Genomic DNA, 19,843 nt, shown 5'->3' on the forward strand with positions numbered 1-19,843 from the left:
AAAGCTAATAGGTCAGGTTTTATGAATAAATGGCGAATGCGCCAGGAATTAGCTAATATTTTGAGATTTTTAAATGTGTTCACAGAATAAATATAACATGAGAGACAAATGCAGAAATAAGTTATGTAGAATTGAAAACTTTACACGAATATGAGTGATGAACTAAAAAATTATACAATTCCACACATTTAAGGGGACTTAGAAATACTATCAATAGAAGAGTTTATAAAATTGATGAATGATAACATTCCAATAAGGAAGAAAATATGGGAGACAAATTGTGAAATAGAGATACGATGCATTGAGAAAATGGGATGAAAACGAATAAAAAAATCTGTAATTCTATTCAGACAACAAAAATGATGAAATATGTTTCAGAAGAATGACACAAAAAATTTATATAAACAGGTATATATGTAAGATAATTGAAAAGGTTTATCAAATAATATTAAAAAAAAAATAAACGGGTAGCTGGTCAATAAAAACTGGAAAATTGACCAAAGATTATGCTTAGCCTCCTCTAACGAATACCTAGTCAAAATAAGACATCAAGCACATGAAGAAAAATCCTCCAGAGCATCAAGTTCGCCACCCCTCATCCGATTTAACCCTTGGGCGACGATTAAGCCTCACCAGTCAGTTCCCATCCCAGCTAAGCAGCCTCGTCTCGGGTCGCCCTCGTCACCCATCGAGCGGACATCCACCGGGACCCCCTACAGGCGGACCCCCCTCATCATCTTCAATGTGTCCGATATCCCGCCCCCTGCCTCTTGAGGGTCACGGAATACGTGCACGAAGAAGTCTCGGAGCTTGGGTGCCAGGTCGTATCCGGCCGAAGCCTCTAGCGTTAGAACACCTAGCTCGTAAACCAGAGGGTGGTGACTCCCTTGGGTACCTATGCATGCTACATAGGTCATCGATGGCCGAACATCAGGGTTAGGGGGTGACCCGGGTCTCCTCTTTTGTGGGGAGGCTAGCTACGATACTCTGGAGTCGATATTACTTAGGAAAATTCTTTGGAAAAAATGCTAGAAAAGCCAGAAGTGGATGTCAGGGGTTTTAAGTAAATGGCGAATGCGCCAGGAATTGATAGGAAATTAGTCCTTATTTTCAGACTTTTAAGTGTGTTATTGTATGTTAAAATTATATTTAAACACAGGCAAACCAAACCAACCAACAGAATCCGAAAGCTTACAGCAATTCATGGCATAAGATCTGAGAAAAATTATATAAAAATGAATCCATCAAAACTAAAATTCTGTACAAGAAATTACCCAACCAAAAATACAAAAGAATGACACCAAAAAAAAAAACAAATAAAAGAAGACTTATAGAAATACAGTCAATGGAATATTTTATAGAATCAATGAATGATATTATTCGTAAAGTGAAAAAATATGCGAATCAAGTTATTGTAGAGAAATAAATGTTAACCATAAACAACATGAATTAAAATCATAAGTAGATGGTATATATTTACCAAACAAATAAAACCTATAGAAATACACTCAATGGAATATTCTATAGAAATGATAAATGGTGATGTTATTCCTATAATCAAGAAAATATGGGAGTCAAGCTTTATAGAGAAATAAGTCAACCAAAAACAACATGGAGTAAAGTTCTAAGTAGAAGGTATTCTATCAAAAAGAAAAAGATGTGCCTAAAACCTTAAAATTGTTTCAAACTAAAAATAGTTGATCTGAATTTTTCTATGATAATAAGTAACCATAAAAAAACTAACTCAGGTACCCAATGGATTTTTTTCCAACTTAATTAAATTAATAAATGATAAAATCCACTGATTAAAAACCAATAAAAATATATTCACCCAAAAGAAGTAAAATTTTAAATATATACTTAAGTACTAATGCCTTTGTTGGTAACATTCATGAAAAGGAAAAATGTACTGTCCTGGAACTGTATACATCCATCGATTTGTTGTACAAAATCTGTAACAAAGAAATAAATAATAGTATTACATTTCATTATAATTTTTATCTACATATTTTACAAAATACCTACAATAATATTAGGTGTTAAATATACTTGATTTAAAAAAAAACACTTAAGTATAATTTACCTCAAATTATTTAGTTCCTCTTCAATGATGAATTTCATCCTATTCCATGTTGAATATAATCAACCTAATGGCATCTTGAAGGTGGTTGAATTGTTTGTATTATTCATCAAAAGGATAAATGTACTGCTCTGGAACTGTATACATCCATGTAATTTGTTGTACAAATGCTGTAATAAAAAATAAATATTACATTTTATTAATTAGGTATGCTATAATTGTTTCTTTTTCTTTTCGTATTAATATTAAATATATCTTAAGAAATATGGGTAGTCTGTTAATAACCAGTTAATAAATTTATTAAAACTCTTTTTAAATAATAAAATAAACTTACTTTTAATTGGATAATGTAAAACCAATCTTGTAAACCAGAGTGATAGCCAAACATCATGATTATACAAGTGGTAGCTCAGAGGAACGATTCTGTAAACATATTTCCTGTCTAGTGACTCATCAATCGTATACAAATAGCATAGCCTAGACAGGAAATTTCTGGCTACGGAGCTTACAGAATCCCACTGCAGGTCTCTTCTTTTAGATGGTCTTATTGGTCTTTAAATCCTGGTATGTATTATTAATAACGCTCCTTAAAAAGAAAATTATAATTATTAAAGCCCTATATTAAAACAATGCAAAATTGGTAACGTAAATATGATGACTGTATCAGTAAACAGTGTGTAGTATTTTATTTTATCTGAAAGTATTATATAATTATTGAGAATAAGGGCCCCCTTTAGGCGTACTAACACTGACTATTTCTAAAAGACGTAGAAAAATACTTATGCCAAAAAACAACTCCTCACCAGCCAAAAAAACATGCCAAAAAAAAACCAAATATTTCTAAATATGAAGCAATATTCTATGTAACTTTATTTTTAACCAAACCAAACCAAACTTCACCGAATGTATCTATATTTGTAGATACTCGATTTTGAAAAGAAAACTTATGAAAGTTGGAAAAATACATAGGTAAGCTTTAATGATGATGTAATTAAAATATTTGAAACTGAAAAAATCTATAGAGAAGAGGCAAAACAATGAGTACTTACATCTTTAGGAGATTAAACATGCCTTAAGGAAAAGAATATACTCAAATAGTGCATAGAAAAACCACTTTTTCTATTAAAAAATCAGGAAATTGTAACAACGACGTAAGGACTTTCTTCCATCTTTCTTCTAACAACGGAAAAACGACCACCGACAACGTTGTCAGATTGAACACATGTAAAACAGAACGGTAATTTTTTGTTGCATAAAATAATGCTGTATCTAAAAAATATACTATTTTTATTCTGCCGCAACAAAGTTGTCCTATATGTTTATTCGATTTATCATGATTTTCTAACGGTTTAATTCATTTTAGCATTTTAGACTTACAAAAATATTGATTTAGTTTAGTTTCAGGATTCTGGTAATATCTTGGCAACCTTGGAAACACTTTAGTTCCAAATTTTCTCACTTTTTCCACAATGGCGCCACTAGCATTCTTCTTCTTTTTTATATTTATGGCTTGAATCATAAGCAGCCACAGATTTGATATAGATTTTCTCCTCTTTTCTTTTAAATAACTTGAATTTGTATAGGTCATCCGGCCTGCGTTCAGAAAAAAATAATCAAAAGGAGAGAGTCCAAATTATAAACTATGGTTAATCATTAGATAAAGACAACAACAAAAATAAACAAAGACGGCATTAATAATATAAAAACAACCTTGATTATTCAAAAAATAAAATGTTAGATAATGTTTAAAAAAGTGGTTTTGGGGGTATCTGGGGGCGTTGACAGTGCCGTCGCTGCTCTGCTATTAAAAAAGAAAGGTAAATAGTATCCCAAGCAACTAAATTGATGAATAAATTCAATTATTACAGGGTTTGATGTCCATGGTGTTTTTATGAAAAACTGGGATGTTATCGACGAAACAGGTATTTGTAAGGCTGACGAAGACTACAAAGATGCTAGTTACTTATGCGAACAATTAAATATACCCTTGCACCCAGTTAATTTCGTTAAAGAATACTGGAATGAAGTTTTTTGGTATCTAGGAACATACTATGTTGTTTTATTGTATATTATGTTATAAATAACTTTTTAGTAACTTGATCAAGGAATACGAGAACGGGTGTACCCCAAATCCAGACATACTCTGCAATAGGAATGTAAAATTTAATTATTTTTATAAATATGCCACCGAGCATCTTAAGGCTGATGCCATAGCTACTGGGCACTATGCCAGAACAAATTTTGGGCCCTATTTAGAGAACTACCATCCTGATAATTGTAAGTAACACTCAAAATATGTGTTAATACTTCTGTACATTATACATACCTTGTAGTGGTAACATTATTGAGGGCAAATGATACTAGAAAAGATCAGACATTTTTCCTATGCCAAATTAGTCAGAAAGCTTTAAGAAAGACCATGTTTCCTTTAGGTAATTTAATGAAATGGGAAGTAAAACATATGGCAGTTGAAAATAATCTAGAAAAATTTGCTGTAAAACCAGAAAGCATGGGTATATGTTTTATAGGACCACGCAACTTTCAACACTTTATTAAAGAGGTACATTTTTACTTCTAACTGTATGTAAAATTATATAAGTTTATTTTTTACAGTATATAATGGATAAACCTGGTGATTTTATTGATATAGACACTGGAAAAATCATCGGACATCATAAAGGATTACATCAGTGGACTTTAGGGCAAAGATCACGCCTTGGTGGATTTGCCAAGTCCTATTTTGTAGCCAAAAAATCTACAGAAAATAATAATATTTATGTAGCATCAGGCACAGCACATCCTGCATTCCATTCAACAACCGTAGTCACTTCTGAGCCGCACTGGATCTCTTCTGAACCTCCCGAGCTCGTAAAGGATCATATTTTACACTGCGATTTTAAATTTCAACATACCGAACAATTAGCTTCATGTAAAGTCTGTAAAACTCATAAAGGGTTGGTAGTGACATTGGAAAAACATAAAAGAGCCTTAACTGCTGGACAATATGCGGTTTTCTACAGGAACAATGAATGTTTAGGGAGCGCTCGTATTCTTAATAGTGGGGCCTCAAATTTTTCATTGTTTTATATAAATAACAATAAATTAGGTGATGTTATAGATAAAGAGAAAAATGAAAAAGAAAATTCAGAATACTATAACGACTGTAATTTATACATGAATAGAAATAAAGTTTGTTAAAATTAATAGTGTTGGTTTTTATTTATTTAATTACCTTTTAAGATTTTATTTCCATCGTTTAGGAATAGTTGGACTGAAACCCACATAATAACGCTTGGGTTTGTCTTCATTGTCACCATCCCTTTCTTTACTTTTTGATCTGTCTCTACGTTTTGGAGAATCTTTTCTATAATCCTCAGAGTATCTCTCTTTGTGTTCTTTGCTTTTTTCTGAACTTTTATGACTCTTTTTCCTCCTGTTTGGACTTCTAGATCTGTCTCTTTTTTAGACTTCACCGCATGATCACTGCTGCTTGAATCACTTGAACTCTCATCTGTATCAGTTTCAGATTTTCGTGATTTCTTCTTTTTAGATTTTTTCTTCTTTTTCTTGCTTTTTTTCTTATCTTTATTTGATTTATTTTTGCTTTCATCTTCAGAGACTTTTTCTTTTTTTATATCTGTGTATATAGGAAGACGGGCCGGTAGTTTTAGTTCTCCTTCAATTTGGTCGGCTATAGTTTCACGCAAGTCTTGTTGAACACGCTCTACTTTGGGTACAATGGGCATAGCCTTTGGGGCACAGCCTTCTGAGTAAAGTTTTTTGGTTTCTTCATCAGTTTTCTTTCCTTCTTTTGGTACCTAAAAAATGTCAGATCATACTAAAATGGTACAAAAATAAAATTGACTTAAGAAACCTTATATTCTTGAACGTGGTCTACACGAATGGTCCTATTTAAAATCTTGATTCCATTAAAATTATCAACTGCTAAAATGGTGGATCTCTGATCCTCATAACAGAGAAAACAAAATCCTCTAGACTTTCCTGTGTCTTTTGCTCTTATAAGATTAACATTTACAACTTCTCCATACCTAAAACAGGTCTTTTGGTAATATAAAATTGAATAAGAATATTATGAATACATACTGTGAGAAAATACAAATAATATCACCTTCGGTAAGATCATAAGGTAGACCTCCCACGAAAATCCAAGCACTATCTTTGTACTGGTCATGCCAAGAGCTCTTACTTGTATTCTGAAGTTCCCGTTCACTTAGTTTTTGTACATTTTTCATATTCCTACAATCAAGAAATAAGTTAAAATGTTTTCACATATAAAAAATGTTACTGTACTTACGTTAAAGGATTCATTTTTAATTATTTTATCAAATTAAAACGAAATTAATATTTTGTTTGGATTTTACGATTTTACAATATTTGGAGGTTAGTTCCGGAAAATCTTCTTTTAATTTATTAAAGGGCCACAGCTGCCGGACAGATTCTTGAACTTTTAAATACTACGTTACGAGGGCGGTTAAAAAATTAACACCTATTGACCTATTTACATTTTGTTTTAGATAAACTTTATAAACTCAGGCTTTAATTACAAAAAAAGAGATAATTTATTCAATTAAATTAATATCTACATAATATAAATGTACATAAACAAAGATAGACTTAGAAAGAACCATTTTATTGTTTGAACAACTTAAAGTCTTGTTAATTCCCTCCCAGTACGTGTCCCTGACCCCAGTTGTGCCCCCTAAACATTCCCGGACCCCTAGGAACCCCCGGTGCTCTTTCTGGAGCCTGACCAAAACCGTGAACACCTCCAATCTCATCAGGAAACCAACTTTTCAAGAATCCAGGAGTAGAGAGTAACGAGGGCCCTCCTAATTCTTGAGGGTATTTGTAGGCAAGGAAAAAATATAAATGCCCCACTAAAATGCCCACTAGTTCCATCATACCACCTCCAGACATGACTAGATTAAATCCAAGAAGAACCCAAGGGAGGAATACAGCTTTGAATCTGGTTCCAAACCAAAACGTTACTATGACGTCTCGGTTGAGTTGACACCAAATATAGAGAACTGAGAGAACTGTGGGATCCATAAGCAGCTAAAATTAAAGTTAACATAGTTAATAATTTGGTTAGTTTAAGTAAGAATTACACTTACAGGCATATCTGCGACTAGGCCCACAATAACACAGCATATCCAGTTGAATAATAACAAATAAGCATAGTCAGCTGGCTTGCCTTGGTACTGACCTAAAAAGAGTAAATATATTCAGTTTTTTAAACCAATTTTAATACCCTTACATACCTTCTTCTAACCTCCTGGAATAATTATACAAAAAATACAAATTTATGAGGTAGTGAAACCCAGTTGAGGGTGTTAATGGATAATATAACACACTAGTAACTAGTCTCCATATCTGTGCTTTCTTAACAGCTTCGTATATTAAAATTAAGTTTACTGGATTGAGTAGTCCAAATCGACCTAATAATGTAAAAGCTACTGTTCCTGTAAACCAAGCCTTTGTGAATCGTGGAATACCCCGATACCAGTCGCCTAAATCCGACATTTTGCACTAAAAATAAAGATATTTTGCTATAGTTCTTTTTTATTAGTTTGTACTTAGATTAAGAATAAGTTTGTACACCTACCTTTTAAAAGGCTTAAACTTCAATAGAGCAGTCTTAAATTTAACACGTTTTCGACTTTTTATTCAATTTAGAGATGTATTTTAAGTTCTAACTGCTTTTATTTGCCTATTTTCGTTGAATTTTCCTTAAAAATTGATAAAATAATGTAAAAAATCTTATTTATCTTCACATAACCTGAAAACCGTCAAACCTATGGAAAATGAAAACGTCATCTTAAATATGTGGCTTTTTTAACCAATGGGAGATCGGGGTGAAGTTGGCTTCAATTGACTCCGTTTACACTGGCGACTTTCGTTCATATTGTAATACAGAGTGTCTGAAATTCAAAGTAAAGCACTGTAATGACTTGATTTTGTATAATTCAATAAATTTAAAATTTCATGCGTCATGTTAGATAGCAAATATTTGTAAGACGATTGAAACTGAGTATGTGGAACTGTTGTTTCGAGGAAACAATATAAAAAAAAGATAAGACAAATTTGATTTATTATTAAACAATGGTTTTTATTTCAATAATAAAAAAATACACAGACTCCAGATACATACAAAATAACAAGGTCGTATATCTATAATAACGTTACAATATTGATATCAATAAATTATAAAAAACATTAGTCACAGGATTAAACCGTATTTTCTACGAAAATGTAGATACAATAATTATTACCATAATCCGCCTTGATACTCGGGTGTGTCAAAAATATTAACACACCTTTTAATAAGATAGACGAATTTTATCAGTGAGTTTTTTACTGTTTTGTAAATATTTGATTACATATGTATACATATTTTGATTTTTATTTTAGAAGAGATAAATTTCTATACAGGGTGTCCCAAAATTTCGTGGACATATTTAAAAGAAATGATAGGATTTACTAAATATTCAACAACTCTCTTAATCGTTACTCTGAGCACCTAAAACTTCCAGTTCTAAAGTTCTCACTGAATTTTTCCCTACTTCCTGTCACCCACTAGCATTTAGTTTGTAAAAAACATGAAAATTGAGAGTTAAAACAGTCAAAAATAAAAGACAGAGATCTTCATTCTTTAAAATTGGCGTCTTTAAAGGAACTACTATCACTGCACACGCTGAAATAATCTTCATCACCCGATTTGCAGCTGTAGAACGACTGTACACTTCTCAAACTCGCGTTGTTGCTGCTCTGCCTCGTCCTTTTAAAATTCGGCTGTAATATCAGCTCCTGTTTCGTCCTGTTATTGCTGATCTCGTACTTGTTCGTCCTGTTCATGATGTCGACCGGCGACGACGATTTTGACAGGTAGTTGATATCCGGCAGCGGTTGCTTAGTTGGAGATTCTGTAAAATCAAATAGAGAAAACACTATAAGATTGTTTGTAATACTTATTAGGGTGGGTCAAAAAAATCGACTATTTTTTTCACTTTATACTCGGAAAAAAAGGTTGGTAGACACCTCTAAAAAATTCTCTCCAAGCATATGAGCCCCTTAATTTTAATAGGAGGGTCCTCCGCCTTTCAGTTTTCTATTTTTTCCTTATTACTATAAGGAAAAGTTTATTATCTCGGTATCTACTATTAGGAAAAAATATATCGCCTCACATGTTTGTAGGAAATTCAATTCTCAACAAAAAAGGTCTCTTACAATTTTTTTTAAACCTCACCATTCGAAAGTTATTGTTACGGATTCCGTGGGTCCACTAATTTAAACTCACGATAAAATACTTAACGAATTTGTTATCTCGCTTTATACACACAATAACTAACTATTTATAAAATTCCTTTACCAAATTGTCCGATTCACAATTTCCAAACGCGGAATATTCAAACTTCAAACTGCTCCAACTGCCAAGCACGGGCCTTTATATTCCCCTACTGACTGTTTCTCGAACCTTCTACAATTCTCGGAGAGCGTTCTGCTTCATACTGGACAATTGCATTGTCTGATTCGCTTACTTGTCAACTTGATTGAGAGATGGCGCCTAAAAATGTATTTTATTTTCTGGCGGATGCGCCATTTTTCTTGACACGTTGCGGTTGTGTAGGCAACCAGTAATACATTTTAGCGCTACATACACCTTGATATTATTAAAGGTTGAAATTTGATTGTTTTAAGGCAGATTTCTTTTTTCTTGTGAATTTTATAACTCGTTAACCAAAAGTCATTATGATACGCGCAAGCCATGATTTTATAGGAAATTTACTGCTCTACAAAAATGGTTTCTTATGATTAGTCGATTAAATTAACCGTTTAAAAGATGTTCATCGTCAAACTTCAATAGAGAATAATTTTAACAGTTTTTGATTAATAATTCGGACAATAATTCCAATTTATTTTATGAGTTTCGTGAACATTTTTACAAATTGAAGTTTCTGTCGTGAAAGTAACTATAAAAGTTCTCCAAAATTTATTTGAAATTTATTATTCTTATAATATTGTTACGGATTCCGTGTGGGTCCACTAATTTAAACTAACAATAAAATACTTAACGAATTTATTATATAACAATAACAATATAAGTAACAGGACGTATCAAGAGAGAAACTTAAACTTGTAAAAATTTTTCTGAAACTCATAAAATAAATTTGAAATGTTCGAATTATTAGCCAAAAAATGTTAAAATTATTGTGCATTGAAGGTTGACGATGAATATCTTTTAAACGGTTAATTTAATGGACTAATCATAAGAAACCATTTTTGTAGAGCAATGAATTTCCTACAAAACCATGAGTAATAAAGTTATAAAATTCATAAGAAAAAAGAAATCCCTTAAAATAATCAAACTTCAACCTTTCATAACTTTCGAACGCTAAGGTTTACAAAAAAATTATAAAAGACCTTTTTTGTAGAGAATTCAATTTCCTGCAAATATATGAGACGAGATATTATTTTTTATATAGATTATTTTTTTAACCTGTTATATTTTAGAGCCATAAAAAACTTTACCCTGTGTTTTGGTCAAATGTTAATTGCAATTACTTATTACATACCCTTGCTTTGACGCAACGTTACGCCTCTGATCATTTTGTTTCCATTTGTTAATTTTCTCTAAGGTAATTTTTTAAATTTTGAGTTGATTGTTTTTATTCATTTGACGGAAATTTGGACAAGATTTGGACGAGCAATATTGGATGACGGACTCTTGGACTGTCTGTCATAATGACGGACGTCTGTTTTTTGCGATGCAACACCCCGTATACAGTAACACGTGAATGCAATCAACGGATAACTGTTATGTCAGTTAAAAACCTCATTTTTAAACTAGACAGACAGATTAATAACAATATATATTCTGATGATTAATAGCGCCATATAGATCAAACTAAATTCTCAAAATAGATTTAAATTGTTGTTGTCAACTGCTGTGACTCATTTTATATAATTCCAATTAAGTATAAAGCTTTCCTTAATTGATTCCTAAATTTTTCTACTGAAAAACAAATATTTAACTAAGTAGTTATCTTATTTTGGATAGTAACAGGTATTTACTAAATTAGTCAATCTTTATTAGATTAATATTTTTAAAAAACAAATATAATAATTTTATAGAAATATGTTTTATAATTGTCTAGGACACATTTTTGTAACTTCGTATTTTTAATCATATCTCAATTTTTTCAAATGGAAAGAGGGTGGCTCATTAGCATATTTGGAAAAAGCATTTTTTTACGCCATAATTTGATACCACCCACTTGGTATTTCGAGTTAAATTTTCGTTACGAACCGCCAGTTATAGTTTCAAATAAACAATATGCGAAAATGTCAAAAGTTGACATATTATATATCATTTTAGCCAGAGTGACGTTTTCTATCGAATAAAGTAAGAAAATACCGAGGGTGCCATTTAAAAATCAAAAGTTGTAGTCAGTTCCGGTGAAACCGGAAGTGACCGAAAACGTCAATCGAATACGTCAATCAATCCTAATTTATGTCCATATAATCCTAACATACCAAAACTCGTTCTTTTAACTAAAAAAATAAAAAAGTTATACGGGTGAGTCACTTTTGAGACCACCCGGTATACCCAAAGTCCATATAGATTCTGTTTTATATTCTTAGATACAACATTATTTTTGTATGATTATTATTCTCCAAGAGATCCTCATTAACATCAGTTACTGTTTTTTATGCCTAGCCAATTCAATCAATTAAAATTATACAGAAATATTTTTATATACAGTAATATAAACCGTAAATTTATACTTAACATACATTAAGAGATATAGAGAAGAATGTCATAAAAGCTAAAAAGTTAAAATAAGAACAAGAACAAAAATTATAAGAACTATGCAGATGTTTTCATTTGACACATATAATATTATGATCTTCTCTGTATAGTTTTAGAATATTAATATAGCCTTTAATTCCTTACAATTATTTAAAAAGTCATAATAACACTTCAAATATTACCTCGATATCGATAAAAAAATCGACTAAATGAACTAAATGTACAGGGTGTCCCATTTTCGGGTGTTCTATGGGGTTTCTAGTTTTGCTACTTTTTTATGAAACTAAAACTAAAGATGCCATACACAGATTTGTCGTAGCCCTTTTAGTTCTTAAAATACAGGGCGAATTTGAAAATTTTGCATTTTTCGACACCCCTCGTATCTTTGTTCTCTTACAACTTATCGAAAAAGTGAAAACAGAGTTCCATAGAATTTTTCACGTAGAATCCAGTGGTGTAACTAGTTTTTCGCTCAGAGCTGTCATTTTCGAAATATGACTCGAAATTATACTTTCTTAAATGGGACACCCTGTATAGTATAATTTTATTATGGTACGTACACAATGGCGCGCTGCGCCGCGAACGCACGGCACGCGCGCACCGATTCGCCTCTATTAGTACGTGTTTTCAAGTTGCGCAAACAGCTAGCCGCGAAGCATCTCCCTCCCGCGCGCATTTATCAGTGACTATGTGTATTTTCTTTGAATAAATTCCATTTTTTGTGTTTTTCTTTGAATATTGTCTATTAATGGAGTGTTTAAAGAGTCGCACTCGTCATGATTAAAATTGCGTAGTTCTCGGACGATAGAGACATGATTAACGACTAGACGAAGGTTCGCGGGATTTCTATGGATCGCGGGATTAAAACAATAAAAGATCGCGTTCGTTAAAACCTTTGAATAAAAAAATAAACTTATTCTCTCTATGGGACACAGTTTTCACCGTTTCGATAAGTTATAAGATAGCCGAGATATACAGGGTGGTCCGAACTGTATTCCGGATATTTAGGCAGCATATACTGCAGATAAAAATAAGTAAAAAAGTTCGTATAAATGTATGTCCTAAAAGGCTTAGTTTCGGAGATACGGGGTGTAGAAGTTTATTTCGATTTTATCCAAATAATATCTGAAATAACGTCAATATTTGGAAGAAAATTGGGAGCTTTTTGACATGGGAAATTTTATTTTGATATCATTGTGACTCTTATTTGTAGCGGGCGCCACCTACATGTGTTTAACTGTTTTGAAGAGTCATAACTTTTCGTCCGTACCTGTATAAAACTACTGAGTGAAAAACTATATATTTCCGTAATTTATTACGTAAAAAATATCTCTTGGTATATTTGGTCTCTTGGTAAAAATCGCTACGAGCAACCGTTTTCAAGATATTTAGAATAGAAAGAGTCAATACATGTCATCATTCACAAAAAATAAACACGTTGAGTAGATAGTTATTTGACTGAAATAATAAATTTGGGAATTTTTATTTTCTTAAATTAATCATAAAAAATCACCCTGTATACAAAGGAGATCGAAAAATGCACCATTTTAAAATTCGCCCTGTGTTTCAGGAACTAAGAGAATTAGGAAAAATATGTGTGTAGCATCTTTAGTTTTACAAAAAAGTAACACAGTAATGTGGAAATCGCATCTTATTCTATACCTCTATTCATAAACCAGAAACCCTGTGTACTGTGAAACACATAAAAATGGGACAGGAAAAAAAATGAAATAGACTACATCTCAATGTTCTTTTACAATGTTATTATTTTATTATTATACCTACAGATTGTTAAACATACGTAAGGTCGTATGATAGCCTTAATATATTCTCCTGAAATGTAGAATGCTGTAGGTATGTATATCGCTCAAAAACCGGAAAAAGATTTATAAGAATGTAATTTGTTCTTGAAAAATTTTCCTATATTGCTGCTAAAATTTTCTTAATATTAATATTTAACATATTTTTTTATCCTTGAAGACATTATCTTATTCTTGTTTATCTAAAAACCTCAAATATTGGTTTATTTTTAAGTACGTACCTAGTTGTTAAAATTAATAGAAGTTTTTAAATAGGATAAAAAATAATGTACCTGTATTATACTTGTCGTAAACATAACTACATAACGAAGTTTAATGTTTTCTCAGTTATTTTCTTAATTATACAGGGTGAATCATAAATAAGCGCAAATATTTACAGGGCTCAGTGGCGGATACAGAGGGGGGCCCATGGGGCCCAGGCCAATAATTCATGTAAGAGTTATAAAATATTAAATATTCAATACTAGACCTTTAACCAGTGTGTGAGATGATCAAAATTTTAGAATTCAAAACTGTTCATGATTAAACATCAACAAAAAAGTCGTTTACCGCATATCTCCAGTAAGTATATGAATTCAGAGCTTTGCGAAATGCGGGAAAGAATGAAAGCGACTTGATATTCAAAGGCAGATGATTGTACATTTTTTTGGCATTGTACAGTATTGAGCCTTTAACTAGTTCTGAGCTCGGGGTTGGCAGATAAAGATCGTGCTCCGCATTCCTAAGCGGATAGTTGTAAGATGGTCTTTCCGGAATAACAGATATGTGCTTGCGGATTAAGCAAACGGATTCAAAAATGAATAAGGAAGGAAGAGTCAGTATTTTGAAATTTTTAAAGAAATTCTGGCAGTGAGTTCTACTGTTCAGTCCCAATAAATATCGAACTGCTCTCTTTTGAAATTTGAAAATACGATCAAATTTTGTCGCGCAGCAAGTACCCCAGAATGGAAGGGCATAACGAAGATGCGACTCAAAAAGGGCATAATAGACCATTCCAGAGGTTGATAAGTAAAGTTCCTTAGAAACTGATCTTAGGGATCGAACACACTGACGACCAGGTCGCACCGGCCAGGTCGCAGCTACCTCTAAAACCATTAAATCAAATGATATAGCGCACACTAACGTCCTGGCCGTCCGTTGGTCGTTGCGACCAGAAGACTGCACGGAAATATTATTTTCTGCCGCTTGTTGCCGGTTTTCTTCCAAATTAATAATTTTTCAGATGAAATCCCTCAAATTCAACGCACAATATTTTATTTTCTATAAGATATAGTGTTTTAGTGTAGTTTTTGCACATGTGCAGAAAATCCAAAGAAATAGTATACAGACTGGATCAAAGGTAAACTTAAATCTAATCCCTTTTTTTATCAAGGGTCGATTCTAGTAAAAACTCAAAACATTTTTATATGACATACCTACTCTATTTATGGTTGGTATGATACCTGTTATTATACCTTTGAGTTTCAATGTTAAAAAATAAAAAAATAACATTTAAAGTTTTTCTACAACCACTTGTTTTTTTTTATTAAATTAGTTTTTTTAGTTGTATTGTAGTCATGTACAAGGAGGACAACTGTATTTTAAATATTATATTTAATTTAACGTTTTTCAAACAGGGTTCATTAGACTATATTTCTATTAGGTACATTATTTTGAAAAAAAAAATTAAGAAAGTAACTTAAACATTCATAAAAATAGAAGTAATTACTGTTGTACATTCTTCGTTATATTGTAAACATTGAAATAACTGGAAGCTAAACTTTCTACCTGCTTATATTTAGAGCCAGTGTCTGACGTTCTTTTTTTACGATGGCCCTAATATGTTTACTTCTAAAGTCGATAAGGGCGCCATATCAGTAGAAAAAAGAAACAGAATATCTCCCCTTTTGTCGGTCGCGCGTACACAAACTTAATTCGGATATTTTAACATTTCTGAAACAATATTTTCTAATTGGTAAAACGTAAAAAATCGTTAGATTTGACAACTCTGTTGAAACTGGTCGTTCATCTGGCCGCAGCTAAAAACGCAATACATCCGGCCAGCCGACGGCCAGGTCGTTGCGACCTGGTCGTCAGTGAGTTCGAGCCCTTAGCGCAAAACAGGCAGCGTTTAGTTTCTTTGATAAAGCTTCGATGTGCAAGTGCCATTTTAACGAGTTGTCTACAACAAGTCCTAAGAATTTCACAGAGTCCACGGCGTCAATAGTGCTGTTATTAAGTACAAAAGGTTGTATAGTACTTTTATATGACAAAACTTTAGTTTTTGAAAGGTTGAGACATAGGAGATTAGAATCGCACCAAAATTTAATGGTGCGTAAGTCACTGGATATAGTATTACAGAGTGCCGTAACATCTGGGCCGCTCCAAGTGTAAATTAATTTTATTTACGTTAATGAAGCAGCATCCACCATAGGCATAGGCAAAAAATTTATCAAAAATATAAACAAATAATGTTGATTTATAACTAAAAAGTCCAATAAGCGTAACAGTAATTAATAAATTAAATTTTGTAACCGTCCGAAAAAGAAATGTTACAATAAACAAATATACAATTCTGCATTTTTTATATTAACCCTCTGACACCTTCTTATGTTAACCCCTTCCCCCGTCCCATACAATCTACAATACATACTCTTATTTAAGGGACATCCTGTATATTGTTTCTATCAATATTATTTCCCTTAAAAACAATACATCGTGATGTATTCTTTTTCAAACAATACCCACTCGAAAAAAATACCATTTAAATAATCTTGAATCGTTCTAAAATTGAAAAAAGCACTATTTCTGTCTTTATTTTGGTTTGTGTACTTTGCTCGCGTGTATCGATAGGAGATAAAAACAAAACAGAGAACAACAAACAGAACCCACTGGATCAAAGGTCGCTAGGCGACGTTTTTTTCACGGGTCGTAAACGCAAATCAAACACGATATTATATCATTATCATTATTAAATCAGATTTAAATTTACAGGAACCGGCTTTTTGGTGAAGTCGCATGTTGTGGTCACCGACCATCATACCTAATTGGTATTATTATAGTGCTATGACGCATTTGTGTTTGACGTCTATCTCCATGTATAATAAATTATTTAAAATCAATATACAGGATGTAAATTAATAAGTGCGAAAAAAAATTGAGGTGATGCATTTTGATAAAAATTAATATCTCTATTAGTAGGGGAAACCAAGCGGGCATTTTGGGATTTTCTCCCTTTTTGTTATTCCTCACTATCCCTAACATACAGTATGTACCCGGATTGTCTTTACAACAGGAAAAACTTTTTTATTATTGACATTTTGAGAAAAATGCATTCTCCATAAAAATTTTTGCTTGTTCTAAAATGGTTAATCCCGTTTATATTTTTCCAAATTTTCATACAGTTCTAGAGAAAATTAAGAAGGTAATATAACTTCGTTTTTATTCTTTGATAGATTGTTATTCATATAATTTTAATTAATGTTTTTTTTTCGGGATTAACCATTTTAGAACAGCAAAATAAAAACACTAAATCACCACAATACACCAAAACACTTTTACTTTTACACTGGAGGAGCGTTTCGCTAACCATGTTAGCATCATCAGCAGAAGATTATAAACTAAAGTACAATCTACAAGTTGAGCGTTTATATACTCGCCCAGTGGGCACCGAGTGGGCGTGGCAAAATCTAGCCAACCGAGTCAGAGCCCACTGAGCGTAACAGTTAGATTTTTGTTTAATTAGTTAAACAACTCTCAAATTACAGACAATTAGATGCATATGAAAGCATCAGAATTAATAAATGTAAAGATAGTATGAACAGAGACAACGGCCCAATTCCTTCAAGTTCTTTGTTCCTACTACTCTAGTGGCGGAAATCTAACTAATTTATCCCAAAAATTTGATAAACAAAAGAAAAATAGATAGATAAATCTGAAGAACCATTTTTTTGAACACATCTTCTAAAATAGAGCCATAAAATAACACTAAAAACACTGTACTGATTTGATTATGGACATGGACAATATTTTGAACAGTAAAACAAGAAAAAAAGGTGATTTTCTGGCCTGAAACCGGTCTTATATTTTTGCCTTCATTTAATTACCTACTACTCCGCCGTTTTTTTTTTGATTTGGTATTCGTACTTTTCGCCTTCTTCATTCAAATCAGCCAGGGTCAATGTGCAAGGCGAGGAAATCACTAGTTTTATTGGTATTAAATATATATGTATATGTCGCTGTGATAGTGAAATTATAATATGATGAAATGAAATCTTTGAAAATTTGACCTTACGTAGATATTTATTATTGTTATATAGGAAGTAGCTATTACCATCCTCAATATACAGGGTGATCGTTTTTTCATTGGTAATTAACCACCAGAGAAGTTAAAAAAATATATATTTTAAGAATTAACTATATAATAATTTTTTATCTATCTTTACTAAAAGGTAGGTATTTTTATTGCTTTATCTATTTTAATTGTTTTTATTCTTTATGGAATAGGAATTATTTTATCATAAAATCAAATTTTTAGCATATCTCAACAAATTAAATAAATACCTTATATCTATTTCTGTAGCCCAGAAGAGGAAGAACCGTTGTCGAGAAAAATGAATTTAAAGTTCTTTTTTAAAGTTATCTCCTAATTACTCAGTTATTTTTAAACCTATGATTGTAATATTTGGTATACGAATACCTAATTTTGAACTTAGTAAAATAGAAAAAGGTAGAACATAAAAAGTTGAGTAATTCATAGAATATATATCTCAAATATGCCAATTTTGGACTTAATATAGTTTGCTTCTAGGGTACAGATATGTAAAATATAAATATATATTTAAAAATAAGTGATTTTTAACTATAAAAACTTTTAAAAATGTATACCTACACACTAAATCTCATATACAGGGTGTCCCAGAAATAAGTGCAAGTATTTTAGCTGGTAATATACTTCAACCTCAGAAACACGCCTATGAGGTTTTTTTCGCGAAGAAAAATTTTTGAAAATTCGGAATTTTTTGAAAATTTTAGCAAAAAATCATTTTTTTGGAAAAAAGAGAAAATATGTTTCTTTTATCGAGATCTACCACCCCTTAAAACACTTGCACTTATTTCTGGGACACCCTGTATAGTGCGCTGTGGTTTCAAAAATTAAATATTAAATTGATTTTTTTTATTTTTTGAAAATAATTTTGAGCAACATTTACAAATTTTTATATACGCAACGTCCGTCTCCAAGATTTGTCCGTTATTCAACAGTATGTTCAAACATCCCCCAGTTGAATTCAATCAATTCAAAATTATGTTAGAAAAAATTAACGTGTAAGGAAGCAAAATAATACTAAAATAGATATAAAATTTTCTGGGAAAGCGGAGGTTTTCGGCATTTTTCTTTGGAAGATATTCTTTCATGGTAATCTCCGTAAAAAATTACAGTTTTTCAGTAGAATAAAAAATATATTTTAGTTTTTATTATATATTTTTTAAGTTCTTATAGTTTTTTTACTAAAAAAATTGCTATAGATACTTTTTTAAGTTTAAAAAACTTTTTTTGTGTAAAAATTACATGATGCGATAGTATTATTTTGGAAAAATATTTTTTTTGCCTCCCCATCTGCGTCCATCATTGGTTGACTCAAAATCTAGTCACTTTAAGAAAAAAATAAAATGAATTAAAACTAACTTACCGTTTTCTGCATTCGATGTTCTTCTAACACAGCACGTAAAAAACATTTTTATCTCACTTTTATACGCTTCACTTAATTTAAGTAAAAATAACTTAATTAAAAGTGCACAAAATGCGAGTTCCACTTCACGAAGTTCAACACGCGTAGGCAAACTAAAAAATGAAGATTAGATACTCGCGCCAATCGCTTATATCTTTATTTTTTCCCGCTAGCGCTCTTATCTCCGTTAACCCGAAGCGGAGAGTTCACCAAAATCATTTTACAAGGCGTCGATGATATGAATATCAATTAGATAAAATACTTACATGAATTCGTCGATCAAGGTGATCATATCCGCTGTAAACCCACTCAAATCTTCTTTCGGGAACGATGGACACTAAAAACGACGGTTTCTACGCTCGAAACAATTTACAAAGAAGAAGATTTCTCTCTTTTCTTCTTT

General features: G+C 31.7%; 4 protein-coding genes and 1 long non-coding RNA gene across 7 annotated transcripts; 1 reads left to right on the forward strand and 4 right to left on the reverse strand.

Moving 5' to 3' along the window:
• Positions 1-919: 919 nt before the first annotated feature.
• Positions 920-3,288, reverse strand: LOC115884936. The gene is made up of 4 exons (XR_004050644.1): positions 3,130-3,288; positions 2,415-2,666; positions 2,084-2,250; positions 920-1,952 (listed from the first exon to the last, which is right to left on the reverse strand). It is a non-coding gene; the product is annotated as an uncharacterized LOC115884936 (long non-coding RNA).
• A 455-nt stretch (positions 3,289-3,743) lies between these two features.
• Positions 3,744-5,286, forward strand: LOC115884919 (mitochondrial tRNA-specific 2-thiouridylase 1). Its single transcript, XM_030903643.1, has 5 exons — positions 3,744-3,897; positions 3,949-4,114; positions 4,173-4,357; positions 4,414-4,640; positions 4,694-5,286. Exons 1-5 carry the CDS (start codon positions 3,822-3,824, stop codon positions 5,276-5,278), a joined length of 1,239 nt encoding a protein of 412 aa, XP_030759503.1. The 5' UTR covers positions 3,744-3,821; the 3' UTR covers positions 5,279-5,286.
• LOC115884920 (RNA-binding motif protein, X-linked 2) lies at positions 5,224-6,513 on the reverse strand. The gene is made up of 4 exons (XM_030903644.1): positions 6,396-6,513; positions 6,185-6,337; positions 5,955-6,129; positions 5,224-5,898 (listed from the first exon to the last, which is right to left on the reverse strand). Exons 1-4 carry the CDS (start codon positions 6,407-6,409, stop codon positions 5,305-5,307), a joined length of 936 nt encoding a protein of 311 aa, XP_030759504.1. The 5' UTR covers positions 6,410-6,513; the 3' UTR covers positions 5,224-5,304.
• A 130-nt stretch (positions 6,514-6,643) lies between these two features.
• LOC115884839 (derlin-1) lies at positions 6,644-8,024 on the reverse strand. Of its 2 annotated transcripts, XM_030903541.1 has the most exons (5): positions 7,897-8,024; positions 7,707-7,830; positions 7,363-7,630; positions 7,216-7,307; positions 6,644-7,156 (listed from the first exon to the last, which is right to left on the reverse strand). In XM_030903541.1, exons 3-5 carry the CDS (start codon positions 7,622-7,624, stop codon positions 6,758-6,760), a joined length of 753 nt encoding a protein of 250 aa, XP_030759401.1. In that variant the 5' UTR covers positions 7,625-7,630; positions 7,707-7,830; positions 7,897-8,024; the 3' UTR covers positions 6,644-6,757. The 2 variants fall into 2 exon arrangements, with proteins under 2 accessions (XP_030759401.1, XP_030759402.1); XM_030903542.1 differs by having other exon boundaries at positions 7,707-7,900.
• A 159-nt stretch (positions 8,025-8,183) lies between these two features.
• On the reverse strand, positions 8,184-19,673 carry LOC115884841. 2 transcript variants are annotated; one of them, XM_030903544.1, is made up of 2 exons: positions 19,402-19,673; positions 8,184-9,024 (listed from the first exon to the last, which is right to left on the reverse strand). In XM_030903544.1, exons 1-2 carry the CDS (start codon positions 19,445-19,447, stop codon positions 8,747-8,749), a joined length of 324 nt encoding a protein of 107 aa, XP_030759404.1. In that variant the 5' UTR covers positions 19,448-19,673; the 3' UTR covers positions 8,184-8,746. The 2 variants fall into 2 exon arrangements, with proteins under 2 accessions (XP_030759404.1, XP_030759405.1); XM_030903545.1 differs by lacking the exon at positions 19,402-19,673 and adding an exon at positions 10,675-11,002.
• Positions 19,674-19,843: the final 170 nt, after the last annotated feature.

This window comes from Sitophilus oryzae, unplaced genomic scaffold (assembly GCF_002938485.1).
Source record: "Sitophilus oryzae breed Bouriz unplaced genomic scaffold, Soryzae_2.0 scaffold_358_pilon_pilon, whole genome shotgun sequence".
Taxonomy (NCBI): domain Eukaryota; kingdom Metazoa; phylum Arthropoda; class Insecta; order Coleoptera; family Curculionidae; genus Sitophilus; species Sitophilus oryzae.